The 22,286-nt window shown below is 35.2% G+C and overlaps 1 protein-coding gene across 4 annotated transcripts in view; it reads left to right on the top strand.

Annotated features, from left to right (window-relative positions):
- LOC110093130 (exportin-7-A) overlaps positions 1-21,809 on the top strand; it is a 58,051-nt gene extending 36,242 nt beyond the window's left edge. For 2 of the 4 annotated variants that reach the window (XM_020817920.2, XM_020817919.2), the window contains exons 17-30: positions 6,906-7,010; positions 7,082-7,186; positions 7,268-7,320; positions 7,400-7,463; positions 7,564-7,698; positions 7,929-8,041; positions 8,162-8,255; positions 11,932-12,151; positions 13,454-13,584; positions 16,324-16,470; positions 16,602-16,730; positions 17,210-17,308; positions 20,516-20,554; positions 21,215-21,352. In XM_020817920.2, the coding sequence (XP_020673579.1) occupies positions 6,906-7,010; positions 7,082-7,186; positions 7,268-7,320; positions 7,400-7,463; positions 7,564-7,698; positions 7,929-8,041; positions 8,162-8,255; positions 11,932-12,151; positions 13,454-13,584; positions 16,324-16,470; positions 16,602-16,730; positions 17,210-17,308; positions 20,516-20,554; positions 21,215-21,352 (1,572 nt within the window). Of the gene's footprint in view, positions 1-6,905; positions 7,011-7,081; positions 7,187-7,267; positions 7,321-7,399; positions 7,464-7,563; positions 7,699-7,928; positions 8,042-8,161; positions 8,256-11,931; positions 12,152-13,453; positions 13,585-16,323; positions 16,471-16,601; positions 16,731-17,209; positions 17,309-20,515; positions 20,555-21,214 lie in introns of all 4 variants that reach the window. The other 2 variants (XM_020817921.2, XM_028701016.1) reach the window with 2 other exon arrangements.
- Positions 21,810-22,286: the final 477 nt, after the last annotated feature.

Raw genomic sequence — 22,286 nt, forward strand, 5'->3', positions numbered from 1 at the left:
TTGACGGTCGATGACGGACACCAGGACGGGGAGAATTCGCTCCAAGTAATCTCCAATGGCGTCGTCGTGCTCAAATCCCACGTCGAAGAATGGAGATCGTAGGATGTTGATATGACCGTAGGCGTCGAACACAAGTCCCCATTCAAGTTCGGGATCCGCCATGCAACATTGAAGTGGAGGGGGAAAGGTGTCGGCCGGCGTTGGGGCTTGGGATGAGAGGGGGCGGCTAGGTTAGAAAACTATTTAGGGAGTTTTCAAGAAATCTGAAATTAACTTCAGATTTAAGTGGTTTTGGAGGGAGAATTTTGAAATTTGAATCCCAAGCTTTGATTGCAATTAAATCTTTAATGAGGGGAATTAATGGGAGGGAGCCCAATAAGGGCCGGCGGCATGGAGGGAAGAGGGGAGAGAGCTATGTGTAGAAAACTGAAATAGATTTCAGTTTTAATTGGGATGGGAGGGAGGTTTAATTGAAATCAATTTCAGATTTCAAAAAATAATTACCTAGAGAACTCACAAAGAGATTTCAAACAAAGAACTCACCAAGAGATCTTCAAGAAGGAACTCACAAAGAGAACACAAGAGCAAAATTTTTTTATCCCATAATAATCAACCTCATACAAGATACAAGAGCCATATAAATAGGCTCCACATGACAACAAGTACAAAAGTCTAGTATTCCCCTTGGGCTACAAAAGCAAACAAATACCCACAAGGGTAAAAATGGAAAAACTGAAAATAAATGCGTAATATATAAAATACAAATACAAATAATCATTAGTAGCCGTCGATCTCCGGTGTCGTCTCTTATAAATGCTCCGGAATCTCCTGTCGATGTCCCCATCTGCAAGGCATCAGATTTCTTTCTGAATTTTTGTTTCAACTTACTACAATATCAAGCCTTTATCCCACCACGTGGGGTCAGCTATATGAATTTTTTTTCTCTATTATGTCTTATTAAGAGTCGACTTTCTAAATTTCTGAAAATATATTGTTTTATTTAACTCTAAGGCTGGTAAAGATTCATTTTTTCCCTAACAATTTATTACTTTTCCTTGTTTCTAAGCCTTACTGTAATTAAACTTTTTGTCAAGTGCTTAAACATTAACCTTGTAGTTACACACTAAGATTTCAAAGCCAATAGGACTGCATTTTGTTGTATGTAATGATCCTGATTAAAGGTGTAAACAAGTTGAGCCTGCGTGAGATGGGTGCTTGTTTGTAATTGGCTTGTTTTTAATTTATTGTTATTCCTCATTTTTGAAAATTTTCTTCATTGTCATAAATATATACACACACACAACTCAATACGAGGTATTATAATCTTGCCAAGGATTTTTTAAAAATTATTAAATCTTTTTAACATGATCAAAATACATCCGCAGGGCCCACTACTTGCAAAATCTCCCACATGATCCATGGTTACAAGCTCAACTACTCAGGGAATTGACCTAGGCAATAGATCTGTGTTCTTTATTATTTTTAAATTGTATAACTACAAGCTTCAAATGATGTTGGGCTAAATGAATTGAATTTGTCTTTTTTTTTTTAAATATGGTTGCCAAGCCACAGAAAAGGCAAAGTCACGGTACATTAAAAATATAAAATGATACAATAAAATAAATAAAAGTATATTATTTATATTATATAGTTATTTGTTTATTAGTTTTGAGCCTAAAATGAGTTGAACATGATAGCACAAAGGACTTTTTGTGTTCAGCTTGTTTACAAATTGAGCTCAAATAATTTTTTAGTGTTTGGCTCGCTAAACGAATGAATCAAACACGAGCTATGTAGCAAGCTAAACATGAGTTGTATGCGAATAACAAACTTTTTTTAACAACCTTTATTGCTATTGCCTCATGCAGGCTATTTCTAATTGATGGTGAAATTCATGTTTTCCAGCTTTACCACTAATGGACCACTTCATTTACATGAAGATTTTTGGTAATTGGTCATGTTTAGCTTGTCAATTAGCCTACAACAACATCAAACCTTTATCCACTACATGGGGTCGGCAACATAAATCATTTTTCTCCATTGTGCATATTAAGAATCAAATTTTCATTCAAATCTTATAAAAAGAAAAGGTCATTTCTAATATGTTTTAACCAAGTTTTTCTAGGTCTACCACTATCTTGTTTAACATAGATCAAATCTCATATATTTACTCTCCGAATCAGGTCATCGGAAGGCTGACTATTGACCTGCTACACGATGAAAAAAAAGAAAAAAAAAAGAAAAAAATGCTTACCTAATCTCTGCGCCGCACGTCGCAGACACGTCTGCGACATTTCTCCCACGACGCACGACCTCGCGTCGTTAAAGAGCCAAGGAAAAGAGGCCTTCGACCTCTTCCTCTCATTCCCTCGCTCCCTCACACGCATCGCTACCCCGACTCTTTTGTGCTGTTCGACTTCTCCCTCGACGACGACGTGCCCTTCAGGTTGGATCGAAAGTTATGACCGTTAGATCGGAAGCAAGCGCGGGAGCTCACTAGCAGTGAAGGTCACTTTCTCTCTTCCGCTGCATCTCCGGCTTCTCCGGTGCTATTCGACTCCTCCCTCGACGTTTCCCCAGGCGGATCATAAGTTATTGCATTTTGATCGGAAGCCACGATCGGAGCTCGCCGGTTGTGAAGATAACCTTCTACCTTTCGTGCGCTTCTTCCCGTCACTCCGACGCCGCCCTCTGCCCTGCTCGCTCTCTGTGAAATTAACTTTCTCCCCTTCGGTGCTGCTTCTCCATCTCCTTCGTGGCTGGTTCGACCTTGCTCCCCCGACGACTTCCGCTGCTGTAGGATCGGAAGTTTCAACATTTGATCGGAAGCAACACAGGGAGCTCACGGCTGTGAAGATAAATTTCTCCCTCACACGTGCTTCTTCGACTCCTTCCTGGCTGTTCGACTTCGCGCCCTATACGACTTTCCTTCCTGTTGGAAAGGAAGTTACGACATTTTGATCGGACGAAAGAACGGGAGCTCGCCGCCTCCTGTGTTCCCGTCCGACTTTGCTCCTTCTACCACTCCCTTTCCTGTCCGGTTGGAAGTTACGACATTTTGATTCAGAACCAACAACGGGAGCTCGCTATCTGTGAGAGTAAATTTCTTCCTCCCGTCGGCTTCTATGGCCAAATCCCGCAAATCTGTCGAACCAAAGAGAGTGGAGAGGGAGAGATTATTTATTTTAATTGTGTTAATTAGTTAATATTAATTATAATTAATAATAATTAAATTAATTATGATTGAATAGTTAAATATTATTAATTTTAATTAATTATTTAATTATTATTCAATTATAGTTATTATAATTAAATAACATTAGTTATAATTAAATGTAATTGATAGATTAGTTATAATTAAATTATTAATTAATTATCATTAATTGTAAACCCTCCTGCCTCGATCCTCGAGCCGACCGAGCCGATAGTCGCCGACGACGACTCCTCCCCGCCGGACTCCAAGGTATAAATTTCTAACTTAAACCCCGTCCTCGACGCGCTTGACGCGCCAGTGGACCCCCTATACGCGCTCTTGTAGCACGGTGGGGGGAAATTCGGTGCGACAGGTACGACGAGGTGGGTAAACCTTATACACGCTCTTGTAACGTGGTGTGGACGGTCCTTGACCTCGACCTCGATACCGACATCACCGACGACACCGCTACACAAAGGTATGATGTTCCAAAGTCCCATTCTCGACGTTTGCAGCGGACCGGGGAACCACCTATACGCGCTCTTGTAGCACGGTAGGAGGGAGCCCGGTGCGAAGCATATGGCGAGGTGGGTGAGTCCTATACACGCTCTTATAGCGTAGTGGGGAGAGCTACTGGTGTTCTGATGTACGGGTTACTGCTGAAGGCCCCATACACGCTCTTGTAGTGTGGTGGGATGAAAATTTGTACGGCCGCTGTGACTGAGGACACCTACCATACACACTCGAGTAGCGTGGTGGGAAGGCCCAGCTCCCCTATTTTCTCCCAAACGGGGATATGTTGGGGTGCTGCCGAAATTTTCACTGAAATGTACAAAGACTTGAACAATTTGAAGATCTTCTTGGGCAACAATATAGAAGACCTGTACTCGAACAAAAGTACGCAGAGATTGAACTAAATAAGCAAAGGACTTGTACGAAGAACAGTGGACTTGAGGACTTGAATACGAACAAAATCTAAACGATTAATCAAGGCTCAAACCCAAATAAATAAAATAAAACTGAAACCATAATCAAGTCAATACGAACATACATTAAACTTGTAAAACTTCAGAGGACCCTGGACAATCAATTTGAACATGTACTTCGAGCTCATGTTTGAACTCGGGCTATACGACATCAAGTGGGGACTTGTAAACTTGATGAATTCAAGTCTGAATGAAACTGAATTTGGATCCAAATATATACAAAGAACAAAGCTTGAATCACACACGAGGGAGTTCAAACTACAAGAACATTTATATGGTTAATAGTGAAAGTACGTTACAAGACCTCAATGCGTGAACTCCTGCAACAATCCCCACATAAGCCTGTTGATTGAGATAGCAATACTGGAGGCCAGCAGTCAAAGACCGTCCCCTGTAAACAAGTACAATTAGCAAAACCACCTGAGATTGGTGACAGGTGGGCATGATGTGGGAACAGTGGGTCTTCTATGAACATCTCTAGGAGGTCGTAGCAAATACAACGGATCCCTACAAACAAACACGAGCCGCTTGTGGATAACAACAGTGGGTATATCGTAAGCACATCAAATCACTGTGGATACAAGTACATATATCACCTACGACAGTGGTGATCAAAGTGCTGTCAGTACACCGGGTACAAAAGCAACCCGATGTACGAAAAAGGACACCCCCTGGCAGAAGGGAGGAAATGTTTAAATAAATTATAACCAAACTTCCTGGTGTTCCAAAGTCTCTTCTTAGTTCTATACTTAAGAAGAAAATAGTTCTGGTGCCCACAAACTCCGGGAATAACAAATCCATTACAATGATCATCTTATAAAGAGTTATCTACAAAGCAACAAATTTCAAAATCCAGAAAGTCCTCCCTGGTGAATGAGAAAGGGGGAGTCAACATCAAGACGCACGCCACCGTATCTGCAACACTGATACAAGCAGACAGAAGTCGTCTACAACTTACAACGTCACGCCACCGGATCCGCAACATTCGTACTAGCGGACAGAAGGCGTGTATAAGCTCTCAAATGAAAAGTTGTGTGCATCCAAATGGTAGTTATTTGCACAACTACAATTATTTCAAAATACCCCTTACACGTGCACCGTAGTTTGTATACACATAGGTACACGAGGGGAAAAGTACAATCTCGACCCGCATTGGCCCCAGCGAGCGTGTCATTGGTACACACGTGACGCCTAGGGATGCTGTGCGGGTCAATAAGTGAATTCAAGTTCGAACCTGATCCTTTTATACGGGTCAATAGAAGTCGACAGGGTTCGAACCAATAAACAAGTATACAGTCGCGACGGCTGATATATTTATTTTATTACATTCATATTAGGCCTTCAAGGCCTATGATTAAGAGAATTCGCTAAACAAAAGACATGAAGCCTACAAAACCCGATCCTCCTAAGTAGATAAATAGGAGTAGACAGGGTTCGAGATATCAGATAAATATGCGGTTACGAAGTTGACAAGAATATTTATTTTGTACATTCATATTCGGCCTTCAACAAAGAAAATTCATGAACAAAACATAAAGCCTACGAGAAACCCGATCCCCTATCGATAAGTTGATAGGGTCGACAAGGTTCAATCAAATGGAAATGACCCCAAATACCCCGATGATGGCCGTGTTGAATGTAGATCTCAACCGGAGGGGTTCACAAATATTTTTCAAATGCCTTTCAAGCTCCACCAAAAAATTCAAAACTCCGCAAATCCCAAATTTCAAGATATTTAAATTTGACTGTAAGCTAAGGTGGATTCAAATTTGTCCCCTTAGACAAATACCCACCCCAGGTCTACAAGGTACCCTTGGACGAAGCAACCCATGGCTGCCGACAAGGATCCTTCTGTCAGGTTGGGTCGACTACCTCCTCTGACTAAGTAGACCAGGGACCACGATAGCCCGGTACGACGGAACCATGGGATCTTGATCGGGCCTATCATCCATTCCACCACCATCCGCTTTAAGTGCAAGATGGTGCAATTTCTGTTTTAAATATCAACTCTATCCAAATATCCAGACTTATCCAATCTCAAACTCATTGCTGCTACTATATGCCAGATGCACGTATCTCTATACGTATCTGATTGACGACTAGCCTTAATCGAAAGTTCTCTCTCGTGATCGGGAAGGGTAATTAACTATAGGGGCTTGCGCCTATAGGAAACCAGAAATCAGATCATAAAGTCCTCACAAAATGAGGGCGAAATCTCGTGGTAGTGTCTTATCTACAAACTCATTGCCTTCCAAAATTTACCTCGGAACTTATTAGTTAAAACTCCCCTCGCCGAATAAAAAGAAAAGCGAGCGGGGAGGCCGGGGCTGAATTTTTGGAGCCCACATTGACATTTTATGTGATCATATCATCTAAGGTGACACTCTCTAATCTTATCTACCACTGGAGCTTGGCAATTAGCTTAGTACACTATATTATGAAATTAGTCCTAAGTTATGGCCAATCCTTGGAATACCGGGGTGATAATAAATATAATTTATCTTTACTTTTTTCTACATATGGTCTTTTCACATTGAAAACTCGTATTGAAATTACTTTTTGACATGCTTTATTCTTTCAAATGCTTTATCCTTGTTGTTGTTTTTTTTAACAAAGTTTGTTGTAGATTGCTTTATCTTGAAGTTGTGTGACTGGTAAAAATTTATTATTATAATTATTTGTTACTTGCATACAAGATTACAAACTGACTGCTGAGTCACTTACAGAGATATGGGGAAATAAGCAAGCAAAGACTTGATCGAGCCATTATAACTTTTTTTCAGAACTTTCGTAAATCTTATGTTGGTGATCAAGCCATGCATTCATCAAAGGTATTTTATTTCAATATCTACTGAAACATTGTGAAATTTCTTTTCCAACTTATGTAGTTTACATGCAACAGCAGTTATACTCGAGGCTGTCAGAGCTTCTTGGTTTACACGATCATTTAGTTCTACTGAATGCCATTGTTGGAAAAATTGTTACCAATCTCAAGTGTTACACAGAGGTAATTGTCCCTTTGTGCTCTTCTTTTAACTATTTGTTATCAGTGTTAATTTTAAAGCATCACTGTTTCTCACTAATGCAGAGTGAGGATGTTATTGAACATACGTTGACCCTTTTCTTTGAGCTTGCATCCGGGTTAGTTTTTTTTTTTTTTCCTTTTTTCTTGTCTAACCATAATATCCTTTTAGTGCTTTAATTGAGAAATTGACTGCAGATATATGACTGGGAAATTGCTGCTTAAGTTTGATACTGTTAAATTTATCATTGGGAATCACACGGTAACATAAAAAAATTCTTGTTCTCTAATTATTCTTTCTTTTCTTAAAGAAAGCATACGAATAATTCTACACTGTTTACTAAAATTGTAAAAAATTTCAGAGGGAAAACTTCCCCTTTTTGGAGGAATTTAGATGCTCGCGGTGTAGAACAACCTTCTATTACACTATTGGTTACTTGATCTTCATGGAAGATAGCCCTATAAAATTTAAGTCTTCAATGGATCCTCTTCTACAGGTATTAAAGTTTTTTCTAGTTAAATTCTCATTTATGAAGTTCAAATAATGGATTGTTGGCGCTGATGCTTTCTATGATGTGTATCGAACTCTTTATTTTTGCATCTGTATTGACTTTTAACCTGGAAGATTTTCTAAAGTGTAGTCCATTAATTCAATATCACTTTATTCCAGTTAACAACCTGATCCATTTACAATCGCCTTAATCTTTTATTCTTTGTACTGCTGCAGGTTATGGTAGGGCTCGAAGCAACTCCAGATACTGCTTTTCGCACTGATTCAGTGAAATATGCATTTATTGGTTTAATGAGGGACCTTAGAGGCATTGCAATGGCAACAAACAGGTGATTTTTTTCCTTATAATTTTTGTTTTCTTTTTGTTTATTTTAGAATGATATATCATTACCTCACTTACAATTTAACAAATAAATTTTTTAATTAATTTGTTACTTCATTTTTGTTAGTCGGAGGACATATGGACTTTTGTTTGATTGGTTATATCCTGCGCATATGCCGCTGCTCTTAAAGGCCATTGCTCATTGGACGGATGCACCTCAGGTGATGCTTTTGGTTATGTATATATTTATTTGAGATAATTGAGGTTATGCTTGATTAACATTATCATTGTATTATTTCTTATTTATGCTATTTACATTCTCAAAATATGTTCGTTACTTGAAAACGAAATTTATTTATTTGTGCTTATAATTTCAATCAGTGAGTATGAGAAGTAGGCAGAGATTTAGCCCAGACTTCATCCGAAAGGAGTATGGCAGACCTTACTTTAGCTGCTGTGAAAAATTGCTATGGGTTGCCTCAATGTTAATAAGAAGGATGCGAATTTCAAAGTAATTCTATAAAACTGCTATAAGATTGTCTATATTGGTTTAAAGTCACTGACAATTAATTAGACTGTGCTAGAAATGTGTATTAGGATGGATTTGTGCTAAAGCCTAAACCTTTGATTATGTCTGGACATAGCGCCTTTATATCTTTATATCATAAGTGCATATAAAATAAATTTACGTATTTTGTTTCTCCACAATGAGAGACAATGATGCAATATAAGATCTCGATAGAATTGATGTGAATGGGGCAGGAGTCCATGGATGTCAATGGTTATTCGTTCAAAGGAACTTATAAAAGCTAGTACAAGTCCATCATAGCCTGCTGTAGTCAACAAGAGTGAAAGCCAAGAAAGCTTTAATGTTGAAACCTAGTTGTTTGGCATAAGGCGAATTTTGATGCTGGTGAAAGCAAAAGTAAATATTGACTTTCTTTAAGTATGTCTTACAATTTTTTGAGAACGTACATATAAGTAAAGAGGATGTATTATGAACTCTGATTTTTTTATTGTAGTTAAGTGATGTGATCAAAATTTAGAATTCACATGCAAGCCATAAAATATAGGGAATAATATCCGAATAATAATGCATTGATCATTGAGTTAAAATTTGAAATTATTAAGGAATCATACTGCTATCAAAAAATTCCTGGTAGCAATTTCGACTAAAAACAATCACACTTCTAAAAATCAATTTAAAAGATATTGAAAAGAGAACATGATCAAAGGTCACCAAAATAAAGTAATATAGGCCTCATGTTGGTATAATGAGAAGACTTCCTCTAGTCGCATTTGCACTATACTTGAAAAATCTTACATCCAACAAGCATACAAGTTTGAGAAAATTGAATAATTTTATTAAGTAATTTGAAAATTACATGCCTAAAATATTAATATTTTTAATTTTTTATTTGGCATCAGTTGTCACTCCCAAACCATCGAAATAATTGTCATTCTAAAGTATCATTAGCAACCATTCCATGATGGAATATATCGGTATGGCCGCAAAATGATGGAATGAAACTGACATAATCGTTGAAACCTATAGAGAATATCATCATAACGGGTTTAACAAATAATCACGGTTGCTTAAGGATACTGACAGGAACATTTCATAAAGTAGCGACCCGCTGTAGGAACCAGCATCAGTCGCAAATAGTTATTATAAAGTAACTAAATCAAATAAATAGCAAACCAGAGGAATGAATGGACCCTACCAAATAAATTGAATTAGAGTAAGAAATTTTAATATTAGAGTGTATACCTCGTTCTTTTTGGTAACATCATCCTATGCATATTTACATTGACTTAAAATCACCAAATGCATATTTACATTAATGACTTAAAAATAACAAGCTGCTAAATGGAAATTATAAAGAGCACTTTCCATTCTAATGGGCAACATCGAATTACTTATTTGCTAATCTAAAGATAGTCCAATTACATTTTCTAATGACGGTAATTTTTTAGATCTCCATTAAGTTTGCCTAGCTTAAAAAATGCAACTTTTATATATTTAATATTTGATATTCATGAAACAAATTAGGGCATAGTTGTTGCGATTCATGGATTTCATAATCTTCACAATATCATATATAGGTCTATCATGTTAATGCGTAAGATATTATGGAATCAACCATTAGAGTGGATACGATTTCATTATTTGAGATAGCTCTAGGAACTAGATATGTCGCACTATTTAGTGAAGTGTTGGAAGTGAATTTACAAAGTGGAGATGCAAGGGAAAGAGTTCATGGCGTTTGTTTATGAGATAAAGTTAAATAAGGTATAATAAAAATAGTTAGAATGCAAAAACTTAGTGGAATTTTCAATTTATAAGTGGTTGTGTTGATGAGTTTCATGATTCTAAATGGCCTGCCATCTCAATATATAATATTTGTATTTTCTGATTAGTTCAAACCTCTAGGTCTCCATCAAATTTGCCTAGATTAGAAAAAAGCAGCTTTAGTAAATTTAATATTTGATATTCATCAATCAAATTAGAGAATGATTGTTGCTATTCATGGGATATAATTCTTGAATCATCATATATAATTCTATCATGCTTGTGCAGAAGATATTTATGGAATTAACCATCCGTAGTGGACACAATTTCATCATTTAGGATAGCTTTTGGAGCAATATATGTAGAACTATATTGTATAGTGTTGGGTGTGAATTCACAAAGAGGACATGCAAGAGAGAAAAAGTTTAAGGCTTTTGTTCATGAGGTAAAGTCAAATCAAGTACATTAAAGATTTTAATAATGCTAGAACTTTGTTGGAATTTTCTATTTGTAAGTAGTAGTATTAATGAATTGTTTGATTTTAAATGGCTCTCTCTTTATCACCACACCGATGTTTTATCACCTATTTTTAATCTTATTTATTTCTTGTTCACATCAACAAAAGTAAACATATTTTTCATTGTTGATCTTGATAACTACACCGAGGTCAACCCGACTAAATATGTTGAAAATGATGAGCGAAAGATGTGAATTTGTGAAAATGCTGTTCGAAATGCATCAATTAAAAGTTGAAATTGCCCAAATAGTTTCTACTAGCAAAATGAATTGTGCTGGCGTGCTTGGGGAAATGAAAACAACTAAGATTGACATTCATATTGAATGAATTATTGCATGAAAAAAAATGATCGCACGCGAGATGTGACACTTTTTAAAAATAATTTTAGTCATTCTAGAATGGTATAATAGAAAATCCTTTGTATTTTATAGGTTTTGTCTTTTGATTAAGGTCCTTTGCTTTATGACTCCTTTTATTTATGCCTTTTTTTTTTCCGTACTCGTCTTTTTTTGGGAGGTTGGCATCATTGTAATCATAGTCATCACTAATTATCAAAATCTTTTCAGGAAAAATATTTCTCCTAGAGTCAACCTCTTTTCATTTTCATTCATTCACATTAATTCAGTTCCCCACCTGTTGGTGCATCTTCTGCGAGATGCCCATGTCACAAATTTATTTTACCTAATCATATCATCAAAAGTTGTGGCTCATACTTAATCTTACACAATTATTGCACACTAATTTTGTCCATAGATTCATTAACCATTCTTGTCTGAGCTTCTCTACTGCTGCAATGTCTGTTAGCTTCACAGAAATGGAATCACTGACTATTAGTGCCTTGTTTCCGTTTTGTCTTCCCCATATTTAATCAATTTCAATTTCATTTTTTAAATATGCCAACCGTTGAGACGATTGAACATATAAAAGGAGTGTTAGTTTATCCTTTGAGGCAATGCGAGGTGATAAATTCTAAATAACTTTTTGGTGCATTCTATTTTTTTTTTTTAAACATTAGGGTATCTTGTTTGTTTTATACTACATCTTACTGTCGCTGAACATCTAAATGATTTTAATTCATTCCATTCAGGTTACTACTCCTCTTCTAAAGTTCATGGCTGAATTTGTCTTGAACAAGTCTCAGCGTTTGACTTTTGATTCATCGTCTCCTAATGGCATACTTCTGTTCAGAGAAGTTAGTAAGTTAATTGTGGCGTATGGTTCAAGGATTTTGTCCCTTCCAAATAGTTCAGATATATATGCCAACAAATATAAGGGCATATGGATATCCTTAACTATCCTTTCAAGAGGTATGGGCATATCGCTGTGTCTTCTCAGTTTATGCTTGTATTTCTCTGCTATCAGCCCTTTTTCTTCGGTTAGATATCTTGTTTTATGCTTTTTGACCTGGTTTATTATGTAGTAATTATCAGTTCCATTTATCTTTAAAATCTAATCCATGTTGCTAATATAACTTTTAAACTTTTGTTTTATCATTACGAGCTGATCTATATGCACATTTATTTATATGGTAAATTCAATCTTATGGAAAACTGATTCAACTACTCTTGCAACTGTAAAGTTGTTACAGTGAAATATATATAGGTAACAGATAATGTAGATAAAATAGATTTGAGATTGTTTTAAAATGCACAACCAAAATGGCCCAATGGAAAAAAAAATGATAGCGGGAAAGATAATGCCACTTGAACTGCAGCAATAGTGCACAACTAATGCATTCATTTGACAAGCCGGCACAAATTGTTGGAAGAAGGCCGCCTTTGTCACTAGGTGCAGCCTTCACAAGCAAACTTAAATTTATTTATCTCTCTAGTCAATGTCTGCCCGTATTTTTTTTTTTTAAATTTAATAATTTTTAAAGTCAATTTCTGCCCGTTGAGCATTAACACCCTGCATTGTCTCAGAATTTGTCAAATAATATTTCATTTGATTAGTTTAAGCTGTTCTGTCTTCACATTTATCAATAGAAAAAAGAAACAATCTCTTGAGCAACTTATTGGACTACCCTGGCAACCCTAGAGTTATTCAGGGACAAATGAAAGAAACGACCACATTATAGAAATGACCAGCTAATATATTCTGCAATAAAATTTGGTTTATACCTTTTTAATGTTCATTGGAAATGGCCTTGATGGAGAAAGAGATGGAACAAAGTTAATTGCCAAATGTTCTACTTCTACCATGACGCTCAAATATAATAGAAATAACATCTGATGCAGCCAGAATGTAAGGGAGATATTTCGACAAGTGAACTCAAAATTATATGTAAAAGATTGCCTTTGTCTCTGTTAAGACATATGATAGCATTAATTTTAGTCCCACATTTGCTGGATGAACAATATGTTGATGTAGAAACACCAAGTGGTTGACTTCCACCAATGGTGTAAGCTTTTGATTGAAAATGAGTTTGATTATTGGTGCATTTGTCCCAACTTAGCTCCCCTTTGTTTCAAACCCTCTTAATTACTATTATGATGAGTTTTGCTTTGATATTTTTATTTTTAATATATGCTAACTTGTCAAAAATATTAGTTCTTTGTTAAAAGCATACATATTAACCATTTGAGATATTGGCCATACTTTGTTTTCAGCTTTGTCCGGGAATTATGTTAATTTTGGAGTTTTCGAATTATATGGTGATCGGGCACTTGCAGAAGCGCTTGACATTGCACTTAAGATGACACTTTCTATTCCTCTAGTTGATGTATTGGCCTTCCGAAAGGTATGCTGTAGCTTCATATATGTTTCCCCTAGTTGCACTTTGCCATCATTTGTTTCTGCAAGGAAATTGTATGGTGTTTTTTATTTTCTTAGGAAGTAAATTTATCTGCTTAATTGTCTTGGCCTAGAGAAAGCTGTACGTGTAATCATATTGCTCTATTCTTGATATTAGCTTTAGTAGGATCATGGAAAGAACTGTGTTACCTCTGATGGTTGCAAGGGTAAACAAACTTGGGAAAGCCTACTTTGCATGCATAACTTTCTCCTTTGTTTTGAGGGGCCGTCAAATATAATTTTTGGTGAAATTTCTTTAATGATCTCTGTAAGGTTGTATAATATCGCTCTTTGTTGACCGCACACACTGTTTGAGGCTTCTTTTGATGTGTCGTCTTAGGGGGACTTGATACATGTTGCCTTACCCATTACACAAAGAGTGGTTATATGGGAGAGAAGAATACATTTAATAATTATTTGAAAAAAAATGGTTAGTCTTTAATACTCAGATTGAGCCATTTAATAACTTAAAAATAGAGCAAAATACATACTAGCTAATTGTCATATTGTACTTTTGCATCAGTGTACTATTGAATAGTAGAGGCCAGTTTTTTATTTTTTTATTTTTTTAAGTAGAGGCCAGTTTGTTTCGTGGTAAGTGTTGTAGAATGGTTGGATGTTCAGTTTGGATTTGAACTTCATTGAAGCAAGCTTTTTTCGTGATGCTTTTTTTTTTTTTAATTTAATTTTATGAACTCATTTTTGAGTACTCAATATTCCTTCTATTTTTTTAATCTTTTTATAACAACTTAATCAACTTTTAAATTACTAATTTATTTATTTAACTTGCTAATTATTAATTAACTTCTAATAAGTTGTCTCGGTTATTCTTAACAATAAGTATTTATCTTATTTGTTCTTTAATTATACTGATTAATTATTCTAATTTAATCTTATTTCATAATTGCACCATTTATTAGCCTAATCAAAATGTTTAATTAATGTGACTAATTATTCCAAATTCTTATCATTATTTTTTTTTACTGATAATCTGTAGAAGAGAAGAATACATTGAATCATAATCAACATTGCTTCTATATAATCTCTATTTAACTACTCATCATGATGTCAATTTTTTTACCAGTTATTAGTTGCAGAACTATAATTGAAGGTGACATCCAAGTCTTCGTAATTGAAACTTCAAACCTTTAAGATAGTAGTTCTTGAATGTGGGAACTTACTTGCATCTGCTTTTAAGAACCCAATGCATAAGATTCAATCCTGAATTGTGATCCAACCACTCAAATTGGCCTCAACTGCTTAAGAACGTCAAATCTTAGTGTGATTTTTAGGGCATTAAACCGTACGATATAGCATTTGATGAAGCATTTTTATGTTAACACACAAGAAATAATCGAGACTTAAGGTTAAGTGGAGAAGGTTTTTATTTGGGAAATACATTATACATATACACATACACACACACATCTATTATTAAAAAATTAGGTGAATTACTTTAGGCATTACAAGTACAAGAGTTGGAACTTATGTCACTTTGAGCTAGAGAGCATGCTGTTGAAGCTTTTTTTGAGAGATTTTAGGATTTTCCCTATTTTGCCATTTTTTTGAGTTGAGCCCTTTGGTTCAACAAGATAAGCATGACCTTTTGATTGACCTTTTTTATTTCCACTATAGCTTTGGAGTTTTTCATGGAGTTTCTTGTATTTCTCTTTGATACGCTCCTTTCCTTGTGATAATTGTGCCACATAATACTGTTAGGTTAAAGGTTTTTATCTTTTGTGGAAGATTAAGTAGTAGCAAACCCTAGGTGCTTCGTCCTAAGTAGTAGATAGTCATTCCTAAACACCTAAGAGACCTAATTACTAAATTGACCCTAAGAAGATATGAAAAGAAAACAACACTAGACTAATTAATTAATTGCAGAGAAGTTTACCAAGGACTAAAAACAATTTATAACTATGTCAACCCTAATCGTGCTCTAATACTCTGTAGAAAATAGGTGGCTAGAAGGCTTGGATTGTTTATTCATCTCGTGTGTATTTATACACATATGATGCTCATATCAATTAGGAAATTATAAAATTCTTAAGGAAATAAATAATTATATTGAATGGCTACAGGCACCACTGATTAAAATTTGTTTACGTACGTTCCATTCTAGCATCAAATACCCTTTGAAGTCACCAATCTATGGGAGCAGGCCTTTCTTTCTTGTTTCTGCCACGTGTAGGAATACAATAATGAAATGAATGGGCATTCAATCCCTTCATTATGCTCTGATTCCACTAATTCCCTTCTTGTTTTTCCCAACTCATCAATCCACGAGATTTTGTATTCTCAACAGTTTCTTACACAAATATTTTTCTTGTAAGATCATTAGATAAGTAGCAGAGGAAATTTTCAAAGAAAATTAAGATTGTAAGATCATTAGATAAGTAATAAAGGGAATTTTCAAAGAAAATTAGGTCTGGAGTGCAATTGAGAACTACAGTTTGCTGGCAATTTTGTCTTCTTAAAATCAATGTTTTATCATTTCAAAGAAAATCAAGTCTGAAATGGCTACTGCTGTATTTTGCAACTTGATCCATTTTAGTTTAAGGGGAACATGGTTTTTTTTTGGGGGGGCACTGGTTGCACTTGAATGGTTACTTTAATGTCATTTTCATGCTTTTATCTTGGAAGTCGTCTTTATAAAGCCTAACAATATTTTTCACCCAACTTACAGCTTACCAGAGCTTATTTTGCATTTATGGAGGTTCTATTCAACAACCATATTACTTTTATCTTAAATCTGGATACAAGTACTTTTATGCATATTGTGGGCTCTCTAGAGTCTGGTTTGAAAGGTTTGGATACCAGTATCTCATCACAGGTATAAGATCACTTTTTCATTTTGAGGCTTTCTTATGGTATTTTTTGCAAATAACTTATTGTGGATAATCAAATTACGTTTTTTACGTGGTTTATATACATTTTTGCATGACTAAATTTACTTTTATACAGTGTGCTAGTGCAGTCGATAACCTTGCTGCATTTTACTTCAATAATATCACCATAGCGGAGTCACCTCCACCACAAGCTGCACTCAATCTTGCTCGGCATATTGTCGAGTGTCCTAATCTGTTCCCTGAGGTATGAACGAATTTATGATAAAAGAAAATGCTAAATCGGTGACTTATTTTACTGCAATCTTTTTCTCCTGTTATTCATGCGATTGCATTGAAGTTTATCAGCATGAAGTATGCAGTTAGCATGCACGTCCCTTTTGCGATGCTAACAACTGCCGCTTCTTCTATTATTTCTAATATTGGGATGTTGAGTCATTTCTTATATTTATCTATTTATTTAGAGTTTTCTGGCAGATGCCTGTATGAATAAAATGTTTGCACTATGTAATGCCAACAAATGGTATCTGTTGCTTATAATTTTGATACTTTCCAGTTGCCAATTTCATTAACTGAAATCTATTATTTTATGGCTTGTGGAAGTTGTAATTTTTTAGGATGTTTTAATTTATTCTATTGTGAATATTGCAAACCTTGTTCATCAAAACGTTGAATTTCTCACAGCAAAAGTTGTTTAGTTTCTCACTGCAAAAGTTGTTTAAACAGATACTTAAGACACTATTTGAGATTGTTCTATTTGAAGATTGTGGTAACCAGTGGAGCCTTAGCAGGCCAATGCTGAGCTTGATTTTGATCAGTGAACAGGTATGGAGCTTTTCTCTTTGATGTATATGGGTTTTTGTTTCTTTGCTGTTGATTTAAATTTATATTATTGTAATTTTGTGTTAAAAATCTCAATTCTTGGTGTTCGATATTTATTTTGAAAATTTAAGTCCTTAGAAAAACTAGATGATCTTGACAAAGGTGCTATCAAGGTATTGAAAATGTTCTTATTTTTTTTAAGCTGGTTAAAATTTAGCCTTCATAAGTTTAAATCAATAAAAAAAAGGTCAATAACCAAATGCACATTATGACACTTGTGTATTAGTCATTACTCAGCAAGTCAGCTTTGCTTAGGTGTTCTCGATATTAAAGTTCGAGTGGTACTTTCGTCTTGACTTCCCTGTGTCTAAATGAATCCTTCATATTTTTGGTACCCAGACCAGAAGCAGAAAGATTCTTATTCAAGAACCAAATGCATTCAAATTAAATGACATGTAGGATCCTTGCAATTTCAATAAACAAATTTCTTTCAGAAATTTCTGATTTCTGTAGTTCTTTGAAGATAAAGTTTTCCCAAAAAATCTTCCAGTTTGTTTGTCATTCATAAGAAAAGTTTTGCTATGGACCCATTTCTTTTTTTGAGGGAAGGAGGAAAAATACCTGAGTCTTTGTATTCATACATGAATAATCAAACATGGATTTGTTGATTGCAGATAGGGCATTAATGCCTGAGCCATTGAAACTTTATTTCAATTGTATTGTTTTAGGCCTGCCCTGTGAAACACTGAGAATCATTGGGAAGCAGTTGGCCTGAAAATTTTTTATCAAGGCTTGGGGCAATCTTTGTTTGGATTTGAATATGGTCATTCTACATTATTTTTTTTTCCGAAAGGCTTGTTTACTTTTGGAGCTATTTTTTTAAACTCTTTTTAAATTACATATTGAACAACTACAAGAAAAGATGCTTTGGATGCACTTTTCATGAATACATTTCTTATGAAGAACATTTGACTAGAATGGACCCTCAGTGATTCTTAATTCTCTCTTATAATTTTGCATTCTTTTTATCATTTTATTTTAATAATTTCTTAAATCATAATCGTTTCTCTTTCATAATAAGTGAGCCGGCTTGAACTCGTAGAATAAAGTTCGAGCTCGATTAATTAATCAAGCTAAAGCTCAGGGGTGTTGAGCTCGGCTCGACTCGTTTGCACCCCTAGTTGGGTGACTTTTTTGGGGTTTTTACTCAATATATATCAATCTAGACTTTCTTTCTTACCTCTTTGGTTTATGAACTACCACATCATCACTAGGTGCCATAGAGCTTGGCGGCATCATTGTTTTTACATTTAGGTTGTGTTTGCTTGACATAGAAAATTGAAACTAAAAGTGGTGCTTTTAATTTTTTTAGAAGTGTGTTTTGGGATTCTATTAGATATTATAATTTTTGTTGCCTATTTGAAGACCTAAATTCTGCAGTAAATTCAATGAAAACTTGTCCCCAAAATTTTTTGGCTCTCAAGTCACTCTACCTTTCTCCCTGAAGTCATCATGTTTCCTCTATTGGTGCTGTAGCAGGAACCGAAGGGTGTAGATCCCTTGCCGCCACTCCTTTCCATTGTTTACAAGTACTGTTGCTTGCTAACTGCCTGCTGAAGCTATCGCTGTATTGTTTGCTGCTCTGCCGGTGCTTGTTACCTTGCTGCCGGTTTTCTGCAGCATTGCAGCTGTTATTTTATTTCTACTACTGCTACTTAGCTGATCATTGAAGAATTGAAGGCCTGCTTGCTGTTAATAGCCTTCCGGAGGATGCTGTCCACAATAAATAGACTGACAAAACTTAAGAGAGAAGTCTATCTTCAGAGAACTAAATTAAGACGTTGGTCTAACGATAGGAAGATCAACTCAGTGACCTTAAATGAATTTTTATGGATCAACTTTACAGTATAGCATGTTTTAAGTGGTTCTGCACATTATTAAGATTAATTATCTGAAGTGGATGATTATGTTATAATAAACTTTTTTATGATTTTATTTAAAAATAATTTAAGCATAAATTTATTTCAATACAAAACAAACAACAGCAACATCACGTCTTTATCTCACTACGTGGGGTCGGCTACATGAATCCTTTTTTAACATTGTCTTGTTAAAAGTAAAATTTTCATTTAAATCTAATAAAGAAAGGTCATTTCTAATATTTTCTAACCAAGTCTTTTTAGGTCCAATAGGTGAAATCTAATACCTCTACACTCCTAACCTAGTCATCGGAAGGCCGCTATTTTATGTGACCAAATCCTCTAAGGCGTCTCTCTCTAATTTTATCTTCCATTGGAGCTACTCCAACCTTTTGACATATATACTCGTTTCGTATCTAGTCTCTAAGAGTAAAGTCACTCATCCACCTGAGCATGCTCATCTATGCAACACTTAACTTAATGTTATGCTTCTCTTTTAATGACCAATATTCTGCGCTATAAAGCATTGTGGTTTCACCATTATCTTATAGAAATTTTTCTTAAGTTTGAGTGGTACTTTTCTATCACAGAAGAAGCCCGAAGCATTCCTCCACTTCAACCATCCAATTTGAATTCTGCTAATAATATCCCCATCTATTTCACTATCACTTTGAGTAATAGACCGAGATATATAAAATGAGTACTCTTATTAATGAGTGGATCGCCCAAAGTTATAACCCCCTCCAACTAGATTTATTACTATTAAATATTCTATAACTTGAATTCTACTAATAAAATATTTGTTACGATCAATTGTTATAAGCAGCATCCAAAAATATTCTTCCTTCATAAAAACTAGTATAAGACAAAGCAAGAAAATTATAATAAGAATACTGGCACAAGATGGATTAATATACAAGAAAACAAATCCAGCTGAAGTAAATGACTCGTGATAGTTATTTTGGGTATTAGTTATTAGTTAGCTCTTTTTACTTTTGGACGTAGAACGTCAAATAACAATCTTTGGATTGTGCTTAGCTCTTCTACTTCTGGGAATAGATCGCCAAATCACAATGAAAGGAAGAATGTTTTTATGAAGTAGAATATTTTTGCTAGGAAAGTTTTCTAGTTTAATTCACAATGCATTTTTTTTTCTCAATGACATTGTTAGTTGTGATTTTTTAGAAATTTTTTCTCGTTTGTATATTTATAAACATTTTCTGGTGCATTTCTTGTAATAAGATTTAAAGACGATTCCATTTTGAAAATTAAATTCTGCCTTTATCTGCAGGTGTTTAGCGATTTGAAAGCTCAAATTCTGGCCTCACAGGTTATTAGCGTGGCTTATACTTAATCTCATTCTTGATCTTTTTGAATTATATAGGACCAGCTATTGGTTCTTTAACAGTTAGATTTATATTCAGAGTGCTCAATTTAATGCTTTCGTGTGATATCGGATGAGCCTATGAAGCATTGTGCTCTGTTTCCCTTCTTTAAATTCAACTTTTGGGCCTTAATATGAGAATGAAATCATTTCTTCTGGTTTCTTTAACTCTTGGGTCTTATTTTCAAAGTAGAAACAAAGAAAAAAAATACATATTTATTATTTTTAGTTAGTACTGTTGTTGTAAAAAGTTTTTCTAAGATCCCATCCTCAATAAGTAGGCTTTAGACATCATATTTGGTCTTCCTTTTCAGACCAACGCAAGTGTTCGCCGTTATCCATGGATCTCAAATTGCTTATTGAGCCATATGTTCAAGCAGGCCTTTACCCAGTATCATGACTTAGGCTTCGTTTCGGACATCCTTTTTGTTGCTTCTTAAAGCAATTTTTTAGTTCAATAATTAAAATTTTTGTACTAGAAAGCTGCTTTAAGAAGCAACAAGAAAACCGTTCCAAACGAAGCCTCAGTTAAATTCTTCGCAGCAGTCTTTTTCTGGTATTTGATTTTTGAAATCTAACATTTTGATTATCTTTTCCAAATTGCAGCCAGTGGATCAACAGCAACGCCTTGCAGTTTGCTTTGACAAGCTAATGGCTGATGTGAATCGGAGTTTGGATTCACGAAATCGTGACAAGTTTACCCAAAATTTGACTATCTTCAGACACGACTTTCGCGTCAAGTAACCTAACTAATCTTTAACAGTGAACTGCTCATGCAGCCCTGCCTTGGCACAGTTTGTAAATACCCTACTTAGTTCCCTTCTGTGGCACCTTTCCGGCTTTGATATAAGTGGGAAACGCATGGATCAAGGCAGTGTAATTGTATGAAGCTGTGTTTTGATTGTTTTTTATTCTGGTGGATTGGTGGCTTTGTTGCTTCTATTGGGTCTGAAGAATGCTGGACATGTAACAGGTTCTGTACAGCAAAATTTTACTAGGTGCTGTAAATGTGAAGGCACCACCATCTTATGTCCTTTACCCAAATTCCTTATTCTTTTTGTCAGAAAAAAATGATAAAGAATGTAAAAATTTGATTTCCTCACTGGAGATTCTTTGTAAGATACATTTCCTGCTAGTTGGAAAAGCTCAACAATGTTAGCTCTCATTTCTATATTATGAAACTCCATTTTCTTTTATAATCTATGAAGTTCATGTTTGCTTCTTATTCCTTAATGTTCTCTGACAAACTAATTGGCGCCCAATGCGTTGTGCTGACTTGCTGGAACATTTATAAGTTCCTACATTTTGGTGCTGTCCCAGGATTATTTTTTAGGGCTAGATTCTCCCATGGTTTAGAATTTGAATCAATATTATGTTTTTCAAACTTGGTTTTTTTACCTATTTGTTGAATTTTTTGCAGGATTTTGACATAATGGGAGATTTTGCATTCTGTCTTCAGATTATTTAATGAGGCCAAATTGCAATCTGCCTGCTGCATTTGGAAATCTGGTAAGGTTACTGTGTATTCGGGGTGATGTATCACTCATGTTAAAGTAATACTTGACCTTATAAGGTGGTAATTTGTTGATTAATTATTTCGTGGATGCCGAACGTCGTTCAGAGATCAACCAGAATGTGACACATCACCTCTTGCTCGGTACCGCGTCTTAGTATTGTT

The sequence above is a fragment of the Dendrobium catenatum genome, unplaced genomic scaffold (assembly GCF_001605985.2).
Source record: "Dendrobium catenatum unplaced genomic scaffold, ASM160598v2 fragScaff_scaffold_1617, whole genome shotgun sequence".
NCBI lineage: Eukaryota > Viridiplantae > Streptophyta > Magnoliopsida > Asparagales > Orchidaceae > Dendrobium > Dendrobium catenatum.